The 20,840-nt window shown below is 37.6% G+C and overlaps 2 protein-coding genes across 4 annotated transcripts in view; one reads left to right on the top strand and one right to left on the bottom strand.

The window, feature by feature from the left end:
- The first annotated feature begins 2,443 nt into the window (after window positions 1-2,443).
- Window positions 2,444-18,592, top strand: smpx (small muscle protein X-linked). 2 transcript variants are annotated; one of them, XM_014414114.3, is made up of 5 exons: window positions 2,444-2,513; window positions 7,085-7,144; window positions 11,435-11,521; window positions 12,428-12,571; window positions 17,610-18,592. In XM_014414114.3, the coding sequence occupies exons 2-4, from the start codon at window positions 7,109-7,111 to the stop codon at window positions 12,566-12,568; spliced, it is 264 nt and encodes an 87-aa protein (XP_014269600.1). In that variant the 5' UTR covers window positions 2,444-2,513; window positions 7,085-7,108; the 3' UTR covers window positions 12,569-12,571; window positions 17,610-18,592. The 2 variants fall into 2 exon arrangements, with proteins under 2 accessions (XP_014269600.1, XP_004551893.1); XM_004551836.4 differs by lacking the exon at window positions 2,444-2,513 and adding an exon at window positions 3,823-3,981.
- cnksr2a (connector enhancer of kinase suppressor of Ras 2a) overlaps window positions 7,319-20,840 on the bottom strand; it is a 112,369-nt gene continuing 98,847 nt past the window's right edge. For both annotated transcript variants that reach the window (XM_076888299.1, XM_076888300.1), the window contains one exon: window positions 7,319-11,483. In XM_076888299.1, coding sequence (XP_076744414.1) covers window positions 11,436-11,483 — 48 coding nt within the window. In that variant the 3' untranslated portion in view covers window positions 7,319-11,435. The remainder of the gene's footprint in view (window positions 11,484-20,840) is intronic.

Below are 20,840 nucleotides of genomic sequence, written 5' to 3'. Positions count from 1 at the left end.
GAATATGTAAATGGTTATTCCTCAGGACTATGTAAATAACTCGATCACCTTTAAGTCACCTTGGATTGTCAGACTTTGAACCTTACACTGGACTAGCAGATGCCTTTTAAACAACATTTAAACTTTTCCCATTAAAAAAAATATCAACAGAGTCTGTATTATTATGGGAGCATGATTCTGGATTTCCAACAAGGTAAATGTTTTCAATGGAGAAAAAAAAAAGAACATATTTGATGGGGTTTTTGTTCAGGTGAAATGAATGATTGATTGAGCTCTACAGTATTCCCATTATTGAATGATGATACTTTTCCACAGGTTTTCTTTGTTTTAAAGGTGATATACAGCATAAACAACTTCAGAGCCACAGCACAGACCAAAACAAATGAGCACATTAGCCACACCTTCTCACTTCCTTCATGATACATTTATAACCAAAAGCCAAAAGCAACACCCAAATACAATTAGCTCTATGCAATACATTGAATATCTATTAGATGCTGCAGTTACCACCTGTAGAGTTTGCTTGTTTGTTTTTTCAGTTATCTTCGGGGAGGGGGGGGTTCAGTGTGTGCCATCTTGCTTTTATATTGCCGTGTTGAGCTTAATGGCCTTCATAAGCATGTGGCTGGTCAAAAGTTTAAAAGTGAGGGACTTGCGACTAGTGACTGGCTGGACCAGCTCCAAGATAAAAAATCCGGAAACTAAAATTACAACACAAAAAGGAAATATGACCCCAGTGCTCTGCTACTAGTTGTTTTTTCTATAATAATACTCAAAGTCTTTCAATTATAGATTTGTGCAAAAGAATATTTTCTCAGGACTCCATGCAGTTCTTTGGAAAACTAAGTACAATCCAGAGGAATTGAGTGTGTAAGTAGCAGCCAGAAGCTGCTAATCAAATGCATTCGATTAACTGATCATCAGCAAGTTTAAGCACATCTATAAAAGCAGAAGAACTTTGAAAAATAACAAACCTGCACGACTTGGTTGCAAGGTTGTGTTTACAACAAACCACCAGATTTCAAATGTCCTTTGAATGAAGTGGAGATATTTTTCCATAATGCACAGTACCACGTTTGGTGAAAACCAAACACAGTATATCAGCACGACCGCCTCATCTGACAAGCACAGTTGTGGAAGGGTGATGATACGGGGTTTTGTCTCAACCAAAGGAACTGGGCATCTTGTACCAACTGAATCGAAAATTAATGTATTCTAGACTCAAATGTGCCAAGCTGTAGCAGTACTGCTGGCACAGCTTGGCTGAAACTGGTTCATGCAACAGTTCAACAGTCCCGAAGCATAGCAGCAAACCTATAACAGAATGGCTGAGAAAGAAAAGAATCGAGGTGTTCCAGTGGCTCAGTCAAAGTTCAGAATACAACCCGAATGAAATGCTGTGGTGACTATTAAGAGAGTTGTGCATAAACAAATCCCAACAAACCCCAATCAACTGAAACAACACTGTAAAAACTAGTGGGCCAAAATTCTCTGCAAGCTTTTAAATCCTTTAGGTCTACTTTCTTTTTCACAATACTGTAGAACTTTTTACAGACTGCTCTATCAAGGCAGAAAAAACAACTTGACAAAAACCTCATCGTTACATATCCATAAAAAGTTCTTTGACTTTCTCCTGCACCACAAGATTCAGTCATGTTTGATCTTTGTACTTTATACAGCCAATTTGCAATTAATCAGATCATGTCGAGAAATGTTATGCCTTGGATTTTCCCTCCTCTGGGCTCCACCAACCCGATCTCTGCAACAACACAATAAACACATTCAGTGATGAAAGTGTTTATCTATAATAGACCAGGACGGTCCTTCCCAACAGTTGAGACCTGTGTGTGTGGGTTGCATTTGCATAGTTTGAAATATATAACAAGCTTTCAGTTTGAGCCTCTTCATTTTACTACCCAGGGACACAACAGGTCAGTGTAACAAGCCTGACGATCGCTGTGCTTTGCTGCAATAAATGTGAACAGCCTCATGTGAAGAACACATCCAGAGAGAAAGGTAGGTTGAATGTGTCATAATGACTTCAAACATACAGAAGTGCACACACACACACACACACACACACACACACACACACACACACACACACACACACACACACACACACACACACACACACACACACACACACACCTATCCTTGTCTTTGTTACATTATAGGGCCACCTGTCCAAAACATGCAACTTGTCAGGTATTTTGTAATTAAAAAATTTGATTAAATATAAAAGTTATTTTCTTTGGTCCCCATACTTATTCTGGTTCCCACCCCATGACTGTGCTAACAGGTCCTTGTCCCCACAATGTAATAAAGACAAACACACACACAGACGCACAGAGGCTGAAACTCATTTTACTTCTCTGATGCTGGGTCGGGTTCCACTCTGGGAGGAGTTTTCTGTCTCGCAAGCCAATCAGGACAAGCGGAAACAGGTCAGGTAGCCGAAGAGGACCTCAGAGAGCGCACAGGCAAGGCAGAGCAGCTACGCACACCAGGAGGTAAGAAAGCACACACTCATTCATAGCCACATGCGCACCTTTAACTCTGTGGGATCACAGGTCTCCTCTGGGCTTCTGGTTGTACATCAGTGTATAAACGCAGATATACCAGCATGACTGCTTCTTTCTGTGTGTTTGTGTGCGTCGGGGTAGAAATAGGCCAGTCCCATTTTAGTCACTGAGATTAGGAAAGGGTGTTTTCGGGACTCAAGTGTCAGGGTTTGATGAAGAGCTAAAAATTACCATGCATCTCATCTCTGAATGCCATATAAACAGATAGATTTGAGTTTCATGAGTAAAATGTTTTATTTTCTGAATGAAGCTGCAGTGAAATTATTTTACTCTTTGGAACATTTTGCTACATGAGTAGATTAAAAAAAATCCAAATGCTTAAATCAGTGACCTCACTTCTCATTATGAATGAATGAATATCCGATAATCTAGCAGACAGTTTCATGGTTCATTCTTAACTGGAGCATTTTTCTGCAATTGTTTAAAACCTTAAAAGCAATTTGAAATTAGGGATCAAGTCATCATAAATATTGCTGAATGAGATTGAATTACATTGGCAGACAAGCTGGATCGTAATTTTTAAAAATTAAGTTTGATCCTAACGTGAGTCCCTTATTTTTTGTCAATCAGAACATTACAATATATGAGAGCTTCTGGTTCATGCTGAAATGCCCTGAATCTATTTCGCATTATTTCCCTGTAAATATAACTTAAGTAAATGTTTGCATCAGCAAATATCATAAAAGCAGCCATAACAGAAGCTGGCAACATTGTGTTTGATTGGTTCATGGTTAAAGCATCAGATTTTTAAATGGTGTTTGGCCCAGTCAGGTACGAGAAAAATCATCTTTTTTAAGTTTACAAAGATCTCACTGTAGCTTAAAAATATGTAAACATCATATATGCAGACGGTGCTGCATTTCAGTGGTCTGCATTTAAAAATTTTAAAAACTTTTGGATCTTATTTGAAGAGTTTTAAAATGAGTGTGGATTATGAATTAATACATGTAAAAAGTGTTAAAGTCACTATGGTCTTGGAGTTAAATGTGTTTTGCTGCTCCTGACTAATCTGTAAATGTAGTTTTAAAAAAAAGAACCCTTTAAAATCTATGCAAATTAAGCTGTTTCCAGTGCTCAGTGCGTCTGTTTGACTGTGTTTTGGTCCGTCGCTGTGTGTGTCCATGTGAGCATAGATAGAAAGCAGGTCCCTTCTGTGTATCACTCGTCTATTTATAGTGAGAACAAATCCCAGATATGAGAGGAATCCTCCTACCACTTACAAGGCAAAGAGAGAGAGAGTTAGTGAGCGTGAAAGAGGGAGAGGGAGAAGGAGAGAAAAGAAAGGAAGAGAAAGAGATGGAGAGAAGACAGGCAAATAGTGCGTGAGGAGTCAAATAAACAAGAGCAGTGGGTGTAAAAAAGCAAGCATCAGAAGAAAGAGTTGTTTCATCGACTGGTAAGTTCAGTCTCCTTTACATAATGTTATGTCTATGTGCTGTGTTTTTATTGGCATGACAGTTGATGGCATTACTGTCAAAGTCATTCAGCTTTCTGTGGCTTTTAAAAGGATTATTATGTAAGTTTCTAAGGAGAACTCAGAGTATGGCAGGGAAAAATTTAAGCCAAATTCTTTATTGAGTTTGGTTATTCAGCAATTGATGTACTGCATTTATTCTTAATAAATCAACAGCCAGCAACTTGGGAAATAAAATGACCTTATGTGATTCATTATTTGGAGAAAGAGGAGGATTTGAAGGATTTGAATGGGATGCAAGATACAGTGTCAGTGTCCCAAGGTCAGCCTACCTTAGCAATCACTGGAAATTCTTAGGTTTCCAGCCATGAAAGTCTAAAGTCCATGAAACCTCAAAATGTTTTCACTTTGCAGAATCAGACTTTATGCTAAGCCAATCATCTCCTATTAAATATTAAGCGTACAGATTTAGGAGCGGCTTTGATCTTTCTGTTACACTCTTGGCAAGAAAGGAAAGAATTTTATTTAAAGTTAGAATGAATTGTTTTATGCATTATTTATGTTGGTATTTCACACATGAGTTTGAAACTGTTCTTGTGTTTCATATCTGTAATCAAAGTGAGACAAACCTATATGCACAGCTGCACCTCTTTAAAGTTTTATTGATGTTCAAGCAAAAACATGCAGGCATACAGACTTTTTCACAGGTTTCATGAAATAAACTGGCATACCACTGTGTTGCATCTGGTTTAAAAAACCTGAAAGCATAAATAATATATTCACCTGTGCCTCTTTGCCTCGTTGCATGACAGACATGAGTGTGCAAAGTGAAAGGGCTTTTCAGACTCTGCAGTGTGGCGTCACTGAGGCGGCTGCTACGGGCAGCCAACATTAATATCATCACGTAGTGGAAATGTGTGTACTGTGTATTTCCATGTTTTTACTCACAAGGGCAGAAAAGCTTTTTCCTTCTTTCGTTTTGTTGTACCAAGGACATTGGAGAAACCAGTCGACATCTGGCCCTCGTAGCTACTAGGAGATAAGATAAATAGGCCGTGGAAACTTTAATGATAGTTAACCACTTGTTGCTTGGAGTGGATTTGTAGTTTATTTATAGTTAAAAGGAGGGGAGCAAGTAAAAAATAACTGCAAAGTGGTGAGAGACACTTTTGTTCCATTTGAAAAGACCCATGTAAGTGATCCTTAAAAGACACACAGACGTGTTTCTACTTCAAGAACGAATGATTGTTAGGTGGAGGAAACAAAGACAGATTTTTGACCTTTGACAAGGAGACTAAAGTTTTATTTTTAATTGCTGTTTGGTTGGGTTAAGAAATTTTGGTTTAGCTTACTTCTAATCTCAACCATATTTGGTTTGGAAAACCATCATCTGGGTTAACATACTCCCTTATACAACATTAAACATGCGCTAGTACGCTTCACTTCCTAGATTACCAGAGTGCTCAGTTTCACCCCATCTAAACAGGCTTTAGTGACTTCTCTGTTTTTTCTTATAGGAGTCAGTCAACTTTGGAGGACGTGAGATATTAGTGAACCAATTATTAGTGAACAAATAATACTGGTTTGTGAATAAGTAATGACATCAAAGTACAGCACTATTGTAGTGGAAGGTTACACAGTCAGACCATCACTACTTGCAACTGTCTATGCTGCTGATAGATATGCATCCATTTACTCCAAAGCGGCCCTAACTACTAGACAGGAGCATAACCTCGTTCAGTACAAGCATATAGACTCTGACCTACATGGGATAAAAACCCACTGCTAGTGTTAACTACATTCAGGCTATTTTCTTCCTTTTAGACTTTTTGATTTGTCTTAATTTCAGTTTAACTGATTAGGATATAGACATACATTGTTTTTAGCATTTTCTTTTGGTTAATCCTTGTTAACAGGACATGGACATGTCCATGAAGATGTCCATGTCCTAGAGCAGAGATTCCAAAAATGTCAGCCCCTAATGGGCCAGGACGGTACTGTATGGGTTGCAGTAATAAAGATTCAATTTGAAATTACTCCATGTGTACAATTTCATATTTCCATATTTTTATTCATTTATATAAAAGTGATTTTTATTTCAATTTTTATATTAATAAAGAATTTTATATTAAAACTGGTAGGTGCTGGTTAGTTTTTTATATTACTCACTACTCTTACCTAAACTTACCACTCTATATTACAGTCTATGTCGCAGTGTCAAGTGGGTCACACATTGGCTTTACCACTGTGGCACAATTTGGTGGCACCAATGGGAATTTTTGGTTTGTAAGTGGGGTGCAGCTTTCTTGACTGTAAGAATGAGTTAGAGTTAATCCAGCCACTAAAGACGCAGTGACAGCTATGTCCACACATGGCAGTAATTGAAAAGATAGTGGAAACACACAATAAGATAAGCTTATAACACACAACATTGTTTGAGATGAAAGGAGCAAGATTGCTTTCAATTTCCTACACTTTAATTGATGTCTATTTTTAGATTGCACTAAATAACCAATACGTGCCTTGCTCGCCCCGGTAAAACAGCTGTTTCTGTTGTAGGTTCTGCTCGTGTTGTGATATAAATACATTTGGCTGAAAAAAGTTCATAGCAGTAAAGGTGGTGAAGCAGCACACTGGAATTTTGAAGAGTTTCCCTCTTCAGCTACAACTTTATAGCAATAAAAACTGTACAAAAGTGACGTTTATCATTCACACTGCTGTGTACCGTGTTACATTACCAAACTACAGAATCTCCAAGAAAAAATTTGACAGTAGTAGTAGAAATTTTTCTATTTTGCCTTTTTTTTCTATTTTACCTTTACATCAATCCAAAAGTCATCCCAAAAGTGAAATTGAGGTACTTTTATACTGGCAGTCACTCTGTCTCCCTCTCATGAATGATTCAGAGAACAGTTCCTCTGCCTGCTTAACTCCCCAAGAGTCGCTAAGCAACTGAAATGGTATCCCAGGCCGTGAAAACCACAGGAACTGAGTACCAGTGCCCCCAACATGCATACACACGCTCACAAGTACACAGAACAAAGATCCAACACACCTGAATGTCTGTGATCTATGCTTCCTGCAGGTCAGCGGACTCACCAGGGGGATTATGTCCAAACCTTCGACCAACGTTAAGGCCCTTCAGGTAAAAGTTTGTTTTTTTCCATCTGTATGCACAGTAAGGTGGATGTGTCTTCAAAACGTTGTGTGTTACCTCCTGCATGATATTAACTTTACAAAAGTAAAGGCAGAATAGAAGACAACTGAAATGCACAGTAACTCTTCCTGCTCCTCAATAAAGACAAATTCAGGTTTCCACATTAAAGTATTTATTCACGAAGGCAAATGCTGAGTTTAAACTGTGCATATACATTATCAAGGCGTTGTTAGTGCAGGGTTTTAGCAAGGCGAACATATGCAGAGCAGTTTCTTTGTGTTGGTGGCTTTCTGTGTGTTTCCTCCATCAGCTCACTTCTCATTGTGCTCATTTTCACGTCTAACCATGGGATAGGCATCAGAACAGAGTTTCTTTTTTTATTAACAGTACAACCATGAGGTTCACAGTTCAGTTTCCACCAAAGAGTCCATCATCACTTTATCACAAAGAAAAAAAGCAATGCGATTTCACATTATAAATGTTTGGATGATAAAAACCTCTTTATACTTCAGTGTCAGCAGCTTTGCACGTTTTAGCTCATCAATAACAAATCTTTTAATTGCTTTAGCTTCAAACATTTTCAAAAGGTGGTTGCAGACAGCTATTGTTTTCCATTTATTAATTATTGCCTAAATACCCTTTAATATTCCATCAGATGATGATTTTCTGCATTTAGGTGTTTTTTTTTTTAATTAAACTTTTGTCCTTAGCCTCCTCTTAGTCTGTAAGACAAGTCTAGAACTTTCAGGATGTCTATTTGCAACCTGTTGCCAATTCAATGTCAAGGAACAAAGATCTTGGGAAGAGCCAACACATGCATGGACGATAGTCATGTAAAGATGATGGTTATACAAAGTCAATGTAGTCAAAATCAGTTTGCAAATAAGGATAAAAGGTTGTAAATTAAACATGTTCTGTGTTTTTTTGAATAAAGACATTTAAAATGAACCCATAGGGAAATTTTGCATTGTTACAGAAGAAGCGTGATAATGACAAATGCCTTGGTAGACATGGTTACAGAGAAACATTTGCACCCTTCAAGCTGCAACCATAGGCTGTATTGGTGCATACAAGTAAAATACAAATATAGCACTAGAATTTAACTTAACAAAAAGTGGGACAAAGACATTTTTGTAATTGGCCATTAATAGATAAACCACATAGCAAACCATAATATTTGTTAGATATCTATATTACAAAATGCCTCAAAAGCAAACTTCCCTCATAAGCTGTACACAGACATACTTACCTGCTAATTATTGTTAAATAAAAGACTAATAAGTACTAAGATTTCACTCACCAAACAGATTTGTTGTACCGCACACAGTGGACCACATTATTAAATTAAAATGCTTTGAAGGCACCGACAACACTAATAAAGTGGACAGGTCCTTGTCATGACTTAAATTAATGGAGATCAGCCTTGCAGAAAGCATCTGGTTGCCTATCTATGACTGGCATGCTACCTATACCTGTAATATTAGAATTACTTGAAAAAAGAAACAAACAAATAAAAAAACTCTGTACAGCTCTTATGAATGGATGAATTAGCTCGAAAGACCCAAAACACTACAGGAGTTTTCTATACCAGGGTGCAAATGTTTATTAGTGCTCTAAAGTTGACCATGTTAAACATGTAACTCTATGAGGGAATGAATCACCTTTGAAGCCACCCTCAAGTGGCTTTGGCACCTTCGTTTTCCATGTTGCCCTAATATTTCAACCTCACAGGTTGCCAGAGATTCAGGAGCATTAGCAACCATGTAAAAGGAAGAAGATGATGTGGAATCAGAAAGGCCAGCATAAATGCGAGAATATTATAGGGGTAAAGTACTAAGTCAGCTGAGCATCAGTAAAAGCAGGTTTTCACAACAGGCTCTGTTTACAGCTGCTTCAGAGAGCAGTTTGACTAAGAAAGCAACTTTAAAAACACATACGCAAGAAATGGAAACCAGAGGCTGTCTGAGGGAATTCAGTTGTTAAGCTTTTGAAAACAGTTGACAGTCAAGTAAATTAAATCAAATCTGTAGTTCAAGTCTTAAACTCGGCTTGGTAATTCAGTTTAACATATTCCTATATAATACAGACATAATGGTACTACAATGTGGAAGTAACAAGAAGTCTGGCTATTGAGCTTATTTGTATGTTTGTTTGTTTTTCTCTCAACAGGATTAGTCTGTGAGTCTGTTTTTCTTCCATTTACCTGTCAGATACTGAGGTCTTTCTTCTTATCTAGGCTTTCCTTTCATGTTCACATAAAGTTATAACAACAGCTAGTCAGCAGGCAAGCTTAAAGGATTAGTTCACCTTCAAAAAACATTAACAGAATCAATCAAAATGCGGAGGTATACTGTAGTTCAGTCTCAGCCTCTTCCCAGACTCACAGCTAGTGTTGACTTTATAGGGTATCGTCTCAGACAGCTTCTCTCACACTTCTACTTCACATACTGTATATGTGGATGTGGTTAGCAACAAGGTTAATGGTGATAAATAAGTAGAGGTTTGGAGCGTTGGTGCTGTTATTTAGATAAAAAATGGTCTGACGTGTGTTGCATAAGCTGTTTGGCGAAAGTTCACACATACACTCTACTTTATGCAACAGCTGTGCCCCTACAAAATGTGGAATTTACCAGTGTTTTCTTGCCTGGTTATTGCTAAGACTATTAGAATTATTAAAATGATGAGTAGAAAATATCTTGGATCTAAACTTTATGAGGAATGAATGAAAGACTTGTACATGCACAGGGAAACATATGAGGTTAAAACACAGACTTAACCTCTTAATCAGCTGTTTAAGTGTTATATTATATCTTGCATGTGTTTCTGTGCTGTACTGAAGAGGTATTGAACAAAAGAGAACATGCCAAATCACATGTTTTCTAAACTTAGAACTCTGTATACTTAACTTTGCAATCAGATAAATATTTAATTCATGTTTATCTAAACCTCAATTCATTAATCGTAAAAGTTAAACGTGAGTTTCTATAATGATTTTCCAGCTGGCCAAATGTGGCAAATGCCTTAAAATTTCAGTCCCCATGTTATGTAGGAGCTCAGTCTAGTTGGCTGACTTTATGTCACTTCATGTTGTATTACTTTCTTTCGTCAAATTACTGGGAGTAACTTACTTGAATCATTAATAGTTTTAATAGTTTTGTTGTTTTTCTTTAAAAATTTGAGAGAAAATCAGGTTACTGAGATATGTATGCTTGGTCTGCTTTGCCCAAATGTCTAAAGCTGTTAAGTTTACTGTCACAGGAAGTCAGGGGGGAAAAGCTGATACTAGTGGACATTTAAAATTATTGTTGTCAAATACATAAACAAAACTACATAACTACAAAGATAAACTGAAACTGAGATGGTTTATGGGGATCAACTGGGCATTTTCGTATCCAAATAAATCAGGTAAATCTACTGGTTTGCTCTCAAAGTTCATGATCTTTTAATGGCTGGTGGAAAAATAAAAGCCTGAGCTGCAATAAACATTTTCTTCCTATGCATGGGAGGCTCAGATTGAATTACAGCATGTGGTTTTGTTTTCTTGAAAATGGATTTTGAAGCGCAATGACTGAATTTTCATTCTGGGGTGAAATATTCCTTTAATCTTTGGGTTGTGCCAGTGGTGTGCAAGGACATGAATGCTGACGGCACGCCAAGCATAAAGACAACAAACGATTCCAGCCAAAGCAACGTTACAGTGATACAAACATATCAGCAAACATGCTGCGAATGAGGCGATTTACCTTCCCTCACCAATCTCAAAACCTTAACGTCTGTAAAATATATAACTCTTTCATAGAACAACATCCACAGACATCGTTAACACACATCACACTCCCACTCTGTACAGCTGTACAATGTGAGCTTATATACAATACATTACAGTACAAATACAAAACACATCAAATCCAGGTGGTTGGACGTTGGGGCAGGCAGCAGTAGAACATCGAGTTAGCAGGTAGATCGTTCTTATCTGTGTGTGTGTGTATGTTTGTGTGTGTGTGTGTGTGTCTGTCTGTCTGTCTATGTTTAAGCATGTCTCTCCCAATTTTCATAAAAACACAAGTCTCTTTTTAGGGACATGATGATAACAAGGAAGCAGTGGTCATAATCAAAACATTGGGTTTTGAGGAAACAGCAGAAGCCTGAACGCGCGCACACACACACACACACACACACACACACACACACACACACACACACACACACACACACACCGCAGACAGTTGAGTATCAAGTGTTGAAAGGGTCTCATTGGCTGTTTTTGCTGTTATTCAGGCTAATTTGAACATCCCGATGGGAGCTCTGCGTCCAGGGGCGGGACATCCTGTCAAGAGGAGAGAGGACACAGTAGAAACAGAAGAGGTGAGATAACACATTTCACACCCAGTCCACTGGTCTGCATTTTCCTCATCCCCACTCTACCCACACCTTAATGCCAGTGGGCAAGACAGACACAGCTTGTGCCAGCTTGTGGAGCTGATGCTTTTTCCCCCCCCCCACAATGTGGTCACATTTAAATTGTAAATTCAACATACGCATGACCACCTCAGGGATCTGCATATATTTACAACTTGAATTTTCCTGACCCAAATGAGCTGAATATGGATACAAATGTATGCTAATATCGTCTTGAAAACTAAAAAAATAAACTCAGACATTTCCTAGTTTGGCTCTATTCCACTTTTGTGCTTCTAATGTAAGCTTTTATTGTACAATTAGCATTTCTTACTAACTACTGTGTATGTGTTGCTGAGTTTTACATATTTAAAAGGCCAATCTAGGGAATAGCTTTGCAAATTAACTTGGGCTATAAATGCTGTAGTGTGTGGCATGGCAATAAAAGAAACATTTCCTTAACTTTGTTTACTTATTCTAAGCAGATTTTATTTTGTGATCACTTTATAACACAATATAGTATAATATAAGATATAACAAAAAACTACAAAATTAATTTCCTGAGAACTGCATTTAATTGACATTAAAAAGGAACTAGAAAGCTACTTTCTAGCTACACCTTTTTATTCTTATTTTACTTATCTTATATTGGCCTTCTATGAGGCTCTTCAGTTTATACTCTAGCGGACACAGGTAGTTTTTGCTGCTGTCTCTTTAAGGCCTTTCCTAAAAGCTCACATTGTTATGAATAGGCATCTTAAGCAGCAGCTTCCATTGCAATCTGTCCCTTTATAAGATGATGAAGTTTCTCTTTAAATATAGGTAAAAGCAATGCTGCCATCACCTCACACACAATTTATTTTTTTAAATCAGGATCCTTCACCTCCAAGCGCTGCAGCCCAGTCACCAGAGGAGAAGAAATTGCCAGGAGCAGTGAAGCTACCTGGGCCTGCTGTTAACCTTTCAGAGATACAAAACGCCAAGAGTGAACTACGATGGGTCACCAAGGAGTAACATGTAGGTTTGATTGTAGTTCCCTTCATTTTTGCAAGATTCCAAAGAAAATAAAACTTCATCAATACACTATAAAAAGGAAAATTATTTTCTAAAAATATTATATAGGATGTGCAAGTTAATCTCTAAACTTCCATAAAGTTAAATTTTTAATGTAATCTTTAAAAGGAAAAATTCCAAAACCAGGAAGAAAAACACTAAAACTATATTTTAAATAAAATGCAGTACCAATAGTATTGTAGCTTTAGTTTTTGAGTAGGTACACAGTACCTAAAAACAGTAAAAAGTTTGATTTCAATCACGCTTGCAAGTATGGTTGTGCATTGAGTTATAAGGAGCTTAAATTCAAAATAGGGGCCATTTATACAATTTCTACTTGTCCCTTACCTGGTAATATGCGTACTTATCAGAACCCTTTCCTGACAGCACTAAAGTTTCCATCGATACTATGTAACAGCTGCTTATTTTAATATTTGATATTTAATGCAGGTATTTTGTGTGATGCGTGATGTAGATAGGCTGGGTTTATAAAGTCCAGACTAAAAGATGCAAATCGCAACCAAACTACTGAAAGGAAGCACAAATACTGCAAATACTTTGTGGAGGATGCAAATCCAGTTTGAGTGCAAGAAAAAAGTCAATCATTTGCTAACGTGACAAACGTGTACATGTATGTACAAAAGTGTACATATAAAGACAGAGAAGCATACTGTGTTTGATGTTACTGAGAAAAAGTGAAGAATACTAAGGTTAAAGTCCTCCACAGTTAACATGTGAGACATGTCTACAATTCCTGTCCAATTCAGATTTTTTCATTTAATTCAAGTTTATTTATATAACACTAAATTGCAACAACTGTCACCTCAATGCATTTTGTATAGGAGGAAGAGACTATACAAATTTCTGGAGAAAACCCAACATAAAATCCTACGAGTAAGCACTTTGTGAAGCTGTGAAGGAAAAACTCCCTTTTAACAGGAAGAAACCTGCAATACAAACGGGCTCAGTCATCTGCTGTGACTGGTTGTTGACTGAGGGGAAAGAAAAAAGCAAAGGCAGACAGGAGAAAACACAAGCTGAGAGAGAGAGAGAAGACAAAACTCTGACACACTGCAGCGGTATGTAAACATGTGGGGAGTGAAATAACGTGAGAGAAGAAGTGCTCAGTCCACCACACAAAGTCCCACAGCAGCAGTAGTGGCTCAGATCCAGCCCTAACAATAAGCTTTATCAAAAGTAAAGTTTTTGGTCTATTTTTAGAAGTAGAGAGGATGTCTGTCTCCCAAATCCAAACTAGGAACCGATTCCCTTAGAAGAGAGTCCTGGAAGCTGAAGGCTCTGCCTCCCATTCTACTTTTAAAACTATAAGCAAGCCTGTAAAGTGCTCTGTTAGGATAATATGGTACTAGGAGGTGTTTAAGATATGATGGGATCATTGAAGATTTTGTATGTAAGGATAATGATTTTAAATTTGACTGTAATTTAATGAAGATAAGCTAATGTAGGAGAAATATACGTGTCCTTGTCAGTACTCTCCTTATAGTGTTTTGGATTAACAAATGTCTTTTCAGGTAAATTTTAAAACAATCTACAAATTAATTTGTGAACTAGCTTTTCAGTATCACTCTGAGACAAATTGTTTCTGATTAGATTATGCAAGGTCCTAAATCTTAAATAATGCAAGAAAACAGCCTTGTAAAATATTGCCTAAGGGAAGCATGTTTGATAAATGATACTGGACCCAGCACAGGACCCTGTGGAACTCCAAAATTCCCTTTCGTGTGTGAAGACAGTACATTTCCTTTAACATATCCTAATCTCGGTAGTAAAATACTGTGGTCAGTGATACTGTATCAAATGCTGCACTGAGGTCTCACAGGACTGCAATTTAAGAATTTTTGAAATAAGGAAGGTTGGAGATAATTAACAAAGACAGCTGGGTCAAGTAAAGGCTTTTTACAGTAGTGGTTTCATTACAGCTACCTTGAATGCATCAATTATTGGTAAGATTTCTTTGTACAATCCTTTCGGAATTAGATCTAATAGAAGTAGACTGTTTTGTTTGGTACATCTAGGTAAAACTAAGTCTTGCAGTAAATCCTACATTCATTGGGGTTTTAATATTCAGTTTTATTGAGGCTATCTGAAAGTGTTACTGAGTGTGGTTTTGCAAGTTAGGGTAAACTTGACCTCATTTCTAGCTCTGTACTTTTATTCTTGGACTCTACCAGAGTAGGTTTACATCTGTCTTGGTGCAACTCCTCAGTTAATCCACTGTCCTCTTCCTTTAATGCCACCTTTCCTTGAAGTCAGCACTTGGCTGCCTTTGTTTCTGCAAACAAAAGTTACTTCTTGTAGAGTCATAAAACAAACTGTAAACCTCCTAGAAAACATAATTCAGCAGTCTTGAATCAGCAGCTTCTGAGAATCTGACCCAGAAGATGAGAGTGAAAAACGCAAACATCCACAAAAATGAAGATGATAGGAGATTGTTTCCATTTGGTAAATATTATGCTCATTACCTTGTAATTGTGGTATAAAACAGTGGATTTAGTCTTTTAATCACAAGCTCTATAAAACAGCGTCCCTTTTAATAGGTGAGGGAAATTTTCTGAAATGCTGACTGGCCTGAAAACACTGGATACAGAGTTACGTATAGCATAATGCTTTTCTGCAGTTGCCAAGTGCTCATGGTCACTTTTACCATATTAAAATCAGCTTACAAGAGTTGCTTAGTTAAATTTAAATACGCTATTTGTCTTCCATGAAACAGTGGTCACAAGCCATTCAGCCTGAATATTAATACAACACATCATTTCAGCGACATAAAGCTAATTACACCTTCAGCTATTCACTTGTCTACATAGCTTTTTATAGATCTTCATCTTTTAGCATTAGCCTAGCTGAAAGTTGAGCTGCATTCTGAGATTTGTTTTTAAACAAAATACTTCTCCTTGAAGCAGTTCAGGTTTCTAGGGTTTAATCCCCGCTTTTTTAACCTCCTCCTAGTGTAGCCAGCTGTCGGTCACTGCGGCTAATTAAAGAATGGATAAGCAGTGAACAAACTTTCACAGTTGGAGCAGGTGGATGGGAGCTATGTGCCTGAGGTAACCATATTAGGGAGATCCACTCTCACTAACATCACAAAGGGCCAAGAGCAGAAAAAAAAACAGCTGGAGGCCAACTGTTTAGAGCAGTTTGAAGCCTGAGCTTACTTGGACTCATGCTGACCCTTACTACTTGAAACTCTGACCGTGTTTAATATGAGAATCCTCACTATATAACCACTATATAAGAAGGGTTATGTGCAGAGTTGACAATGTCTCCAAACTGTTTGAAGAGTTCATGAATGACCACGAGAGACACCTGTAAGAATATCAAACACATCTTTGTCTAGAGCAAAGATATGTAGAGTTAAAAAGTCACACTGGCATCTTGCAACAATTACAGTCTGTGATATAGTGTCTTTTAATAAATATTTAGCGCTGCTTTATTTTTATTTTTACTTTTTTACCTCAACTTTGCACACACTGATATTAGCTAAAGTATGTCTCTTTGATGCATGGTAAGAGAACAAATGGTGCTATTGTATATCTTTTACATCGTACCCTAACCGGATACTCAAATTGGTCTACTCATATCTCTGTAAATGTGTGCTATTTGTATGGTGCTGGTGAGGATACGCAATAATTACTTGCAGTAGTTGCAGTTCACCACATGGAGTCAGTGTGGGCCGCTCAGCCTTTTGGGTCAAGCATCGTGTGTGTTGATGCCTCTGTGTGTGTGGGGGCTGGACAGGTTGAGTCAGATGCTATATTTATACTTTATGGGTGTGTGTGTGTTTTAGAAAATGAGTGTGAGCGCTGAGTGGCAGTCTGTGCTGCAACTTTCCCAGCGGGACACAGAAACCACAATATCCAAGCACTGCGGCTGCTGTGCCCAGCCCAAGCCACGTGGGTGTGCTGTGTAGGTGTTCTAAATGAGGGAGAGAAGAGATGGAATAACAAAAGCAGAAGCTGGTTTAAGTTTTAACATGGAAAATTATTCCAAACAGCAACAACAACAGCAGCCACGTACTAGCTGTTTAGTATTCTGCACAAGGGAAAAAGAAAAAGAATGTAAATTTAAACTGGTTTCATAATAGAAGTTCATAGATATTTATTAGCTTGCATCTACATAAACTATATAAACACTATCCTCATACATCTGTTATCATGATTATTGTTATTATTGTTTATCAGTTCTTTATGCAGTTTATAAAGAACACACTATGGAGACACAGATACAGCACCTCTAGCAATTTTCATTCCAGTGTTCACCTGAAAGTCAAACCCATCTGTGTTTGTTTACCATTTTTTCCCCAGAGTTGTGGATATTAATCTGCTGCTAAAACTGCCTAGGTTCTTTGGCGAAAGGTTTTCCACAAGATTTTGGAAGCTGCCTGCAGGGATTTGCTCTGTGCAAAAAGCATTGGACAGGACTGTGGACACGAAGTTCCACTCAAAACTGGCAAACGCTTTTATTTATGAATCTGGCTTCATGCATGGGGAAACTGCCTTGCTGAAACAGGCCGGAAATTTCCCAAAACTGCTGGCACAGAGTTGGATCACTTTATTAACTAAATTATCATTGTTTACAGCAGCATTATGAATTTCCTTTACAGGAGCGAATGGGCCTCAATTTACAAAACAGAACCCCAGATGTGAAGTAGAGAAAAGTATGGCTGTCCAAGTACTTTTGGCCAAGAGCTGAGAAGCAAATCTCTGACCAACATTAGCCGAAGACAAAAAATCAAAGCAAAACTTGGAAAAATGGATTTCTTGTTTATTACTTCAAGAATATGAGGCAGGCTTTTTGAAGGGTCAGCATCGCTAATTGCGCATGAGAATGTTTCTATATTTCAGCTACCAGTAGTAAACTGGCCTTCTCTTCATCGTCTAGAACGTCACAGACAGTCTGTCAGAGGTCGGCAGCTCTGAGACGGCTGATAGCAGCCAAAGAAAATCGCTCACCATGCCTTTATCTGCCTGTTTTCTTCCAGGATTCTCCAGCCAGGCGGAGAGGAAAGCAGATAATCTTCATAGACACAGACTTGCCCACTGACTCTGAAGAATGGCAAAATACAACCCCAATCCCAACATGTTTGGAGATACTAATGCCTCAGTTTTTATAAACTCTCCTCCAATCAGTAGTTTAACAGAAATATTTATTTATCTTTCCAATTAAATCATAATTTATACAACAATTTCAAATATTCTTGACAGTCTTGCTTCAGATAATATACCATTTACCTGGACTTTTAGAAGTGAGTGACTTGTGTTACAATTACAACATACTGTTTAGCATATTATCTGCTTTTCTGTTAAGTAGATGGTTAAAAAGGACATTTTATTGACAATGAATATAAATTCGAGGAATCCATCTCAGCAACAAATAAACTCTGTGGCGACACTTCAGCTGTTCACCACTGATTTATATTGATACTTTATATTGATACAATAATAAATGTTTCCTTTGTTAATGTTGTATGTGGGGTTTAAGGTCAGCTGTACTGCTTTTGGGGGAAATAATCATACGTTTGTTGTTTATTGTGATGTTTCCCAAAATGTCTTGAAAAAACACTGCAATAAATCAAAAAGGTTCTAAAAATCCTGTCCAAACTCGGTTTATCACTTATGCCTCCATCTGTTATAGCAAAAGACAACAGGAGTGCAAGTGTCTTAATATTACTGATAGATGCCGACGCTACAGTATTGTTTGGTTTGTTTGTAATGTTAACCAACTGTGTAATAAGAAATGAGATTTCTAAAGACCTACAGCTGGATAAATGAAGAAAAGGGTAATTTTAGCCCATTGCTGAGTGGGTTTAGGCCAATATGTCATGTCCTAATATAGATTTTGAGAGTATAACTGTAATGTTACTGTTAAAATGTTGAGGCGCAACCATGTATCATACACAACTAAAGTTTTATGGATATAAATTTAATGTTACTGTGATGAAATAAAAAAATTATGACACTTTTATGAGGTGTTTTAAGTGCATAGACAAACCACCAGATCATTTTAACGTGTTTGCTAGTGACACATAAAGTGTGTCAGGAAGGGGGGATTTGGGGTTTAAGTTGAAATAAGGGGCTTTATGATCATGTTAGGACTTTCTGGGTGTTTGATAATTTAGCTATGATAAAACTTACTCATAAGTAATTGCTTTTATGCTTAAACTTAATTGATTGAAAATCCTTGTTTTGTTTTCTCTTTGATTTTTTTTAGTAGAATAAGTGAAAGGTGACAGAGTGTAGTAAAAGGTCAATGTAAAAACAAAATGCTTGCAGAGACAGATAACAGGACGTTAAGACAGTTTGCTTGGAAACTTTGCACTTGTTTGTGATCAGATAAGAGAAGAAGAGAGCTTCTTAAAAGGGTGTCAAAAGTGCTGTTTACCCAAGTGAATAACATTGAAGATTATATATGTATAAATGATTGTTTATAAACACATTGCAATCGTGCTCATAGGAGTTTCTACTCAGTCATGTGGAGGTCAAAAGCTTATAGGAATGGCTTATAGTACAGAGGGGTAAATGCAAAAACACGCTTACACACATAAATAATAATTAGGCTAATCCTTTTGATTAGAGAGTCCCGAACATGATAGGTTGAACCAAGTTTGAAGAATTAAGAGAACAATTGATCAACATAATAGGTTATGGAGGCGTAGCAGGGGATGAAGGAAGCGCGAGACCAAAGGGAACCAATCACAGAAAGGGGGACCCCAAAAGAAGCACAGAGCACAGAGAACCACAGTTCCAGAAAAAAAGAAATATTTTTTTTGACTTGCTGGTTTTTATTGGTTAACCATTAATAACCTCGTAATCCTGATGACCTTTGTTATCCTATTTTGAAATGTTTCTTTTGTATGTTCACTTTGTAACTGCTGATTTGCTTTGTTCATGTGCGTATGTCACCTTAGCACTTGACATTAGTCTTGTGACTTTGTCCTTTAGAAGAAAATATCATCTTCCTGGTGGAGTTGACAGCTTGGGTATATTCGCTAACAAAGACTGCCTAAGCACACCGACAGGACATGACAGTAGTTTTCAGGGTGACATATTTAAAATGGATTATATCCTGGCTGAGACTTCTGGTCTTTTCATGTGGGTGTCAGGAGATTGGCAGTAAACAGAGTGTGACACTGATTTTAAAAAGAAATAGTCTGCTCAACCTGAAACTCTGACAAAACCAAATTAAAACTTCCCATTTACTGTGATGGAAAATGTAGCCTGGAGTGTTGTTTTCACATTACTTGCAGTGCCTGAAGGGGGGGAATGAACTCTGGTATCTCCAGCTGTAATTATTTTTGAATTATGTGCATATGTAATAGGAATTTTTAGGGGGTTTAGGTAGAACTCAGGAGCACGACAATGCAGACTCACTTTAATCATGACCTAAACCTTCAAATCCTACAGTTTGAATGGGCCACATACCACTGCATTTCACCACATATCCATCCTGACATCACTGTGCCCTATTGAAGACAGATAAATACACACACACAGCAGCTGTAGCTAAGTTTAGCTTCCATCGGGTCACGGTGGAATATTCAGAAACAGTGGTGTAGATTTAACCACCATATGGGAGAATCTGACACTATGTGGGAAAGATTAAAAATACTTTGTAGCTTCAAAAAAAAAAAAAAGGAAAAAAAGGTGTGAGTCTGTTTTTTTTTCTCTTTGTGAGTAGCCCGTGTGCTGAATTTTAAACTGGTGTAACCCTTCCATAAAACAAACACACCAACGCGGACAAATACACACTCACCTCAGAGCGTGAGCCAGCATCTATTCAGAGACAGCAATCATAACTCAGAGCAAAACGTACCCTGCAAGATCTTGTAAAGTGTTCAATAACGTGCTGTTTGCATACTGATGTGCATTTGTTTGTGTATTAGACAAAGAGTGGCACCGCGGAGTATAGCTCAGCATTAATGAGATGACAGTAAACACATTAGTTAACTTGTAGCCTGATGCTTCATTATCTCTCTATTCTTTACGCTCACCATCGCCTCCTATCTCTGCATAAAAATAATATCATGACATCCATCTGTGTGATACTGACAGACTGCAGGTCATAAAAAGGTTAAATGCCTCCCAAAAGGGCACGGATAACTCTAATACCAAAAGCCATGAAGTACTTCTGACACTTGACAAATCTTTGACAGCCTGGCAAAACTTCCGCAGGTTTGATATCTACCTCGCGCCGCATCTGCCGAGTTGTGTCT

This window comes from Maylandia zebra, linkage group LG9 (assembly GCF_041146795.1).
Source record: "Maylandia zebra isolate NMK-2024a linkage group LG9, Mzebra_GT3a, whole genome shotgun sequence".
Classification (NCBI taxonomy): Eukaryota; Metazoa; Chordata; class Actinopteri; order Cichliformes; family Cichlidae; genus Maylandia; species Maylandia zebra.
This window is presented reverse-complemented; position numbering and strand designations above follow the sequence as displayed.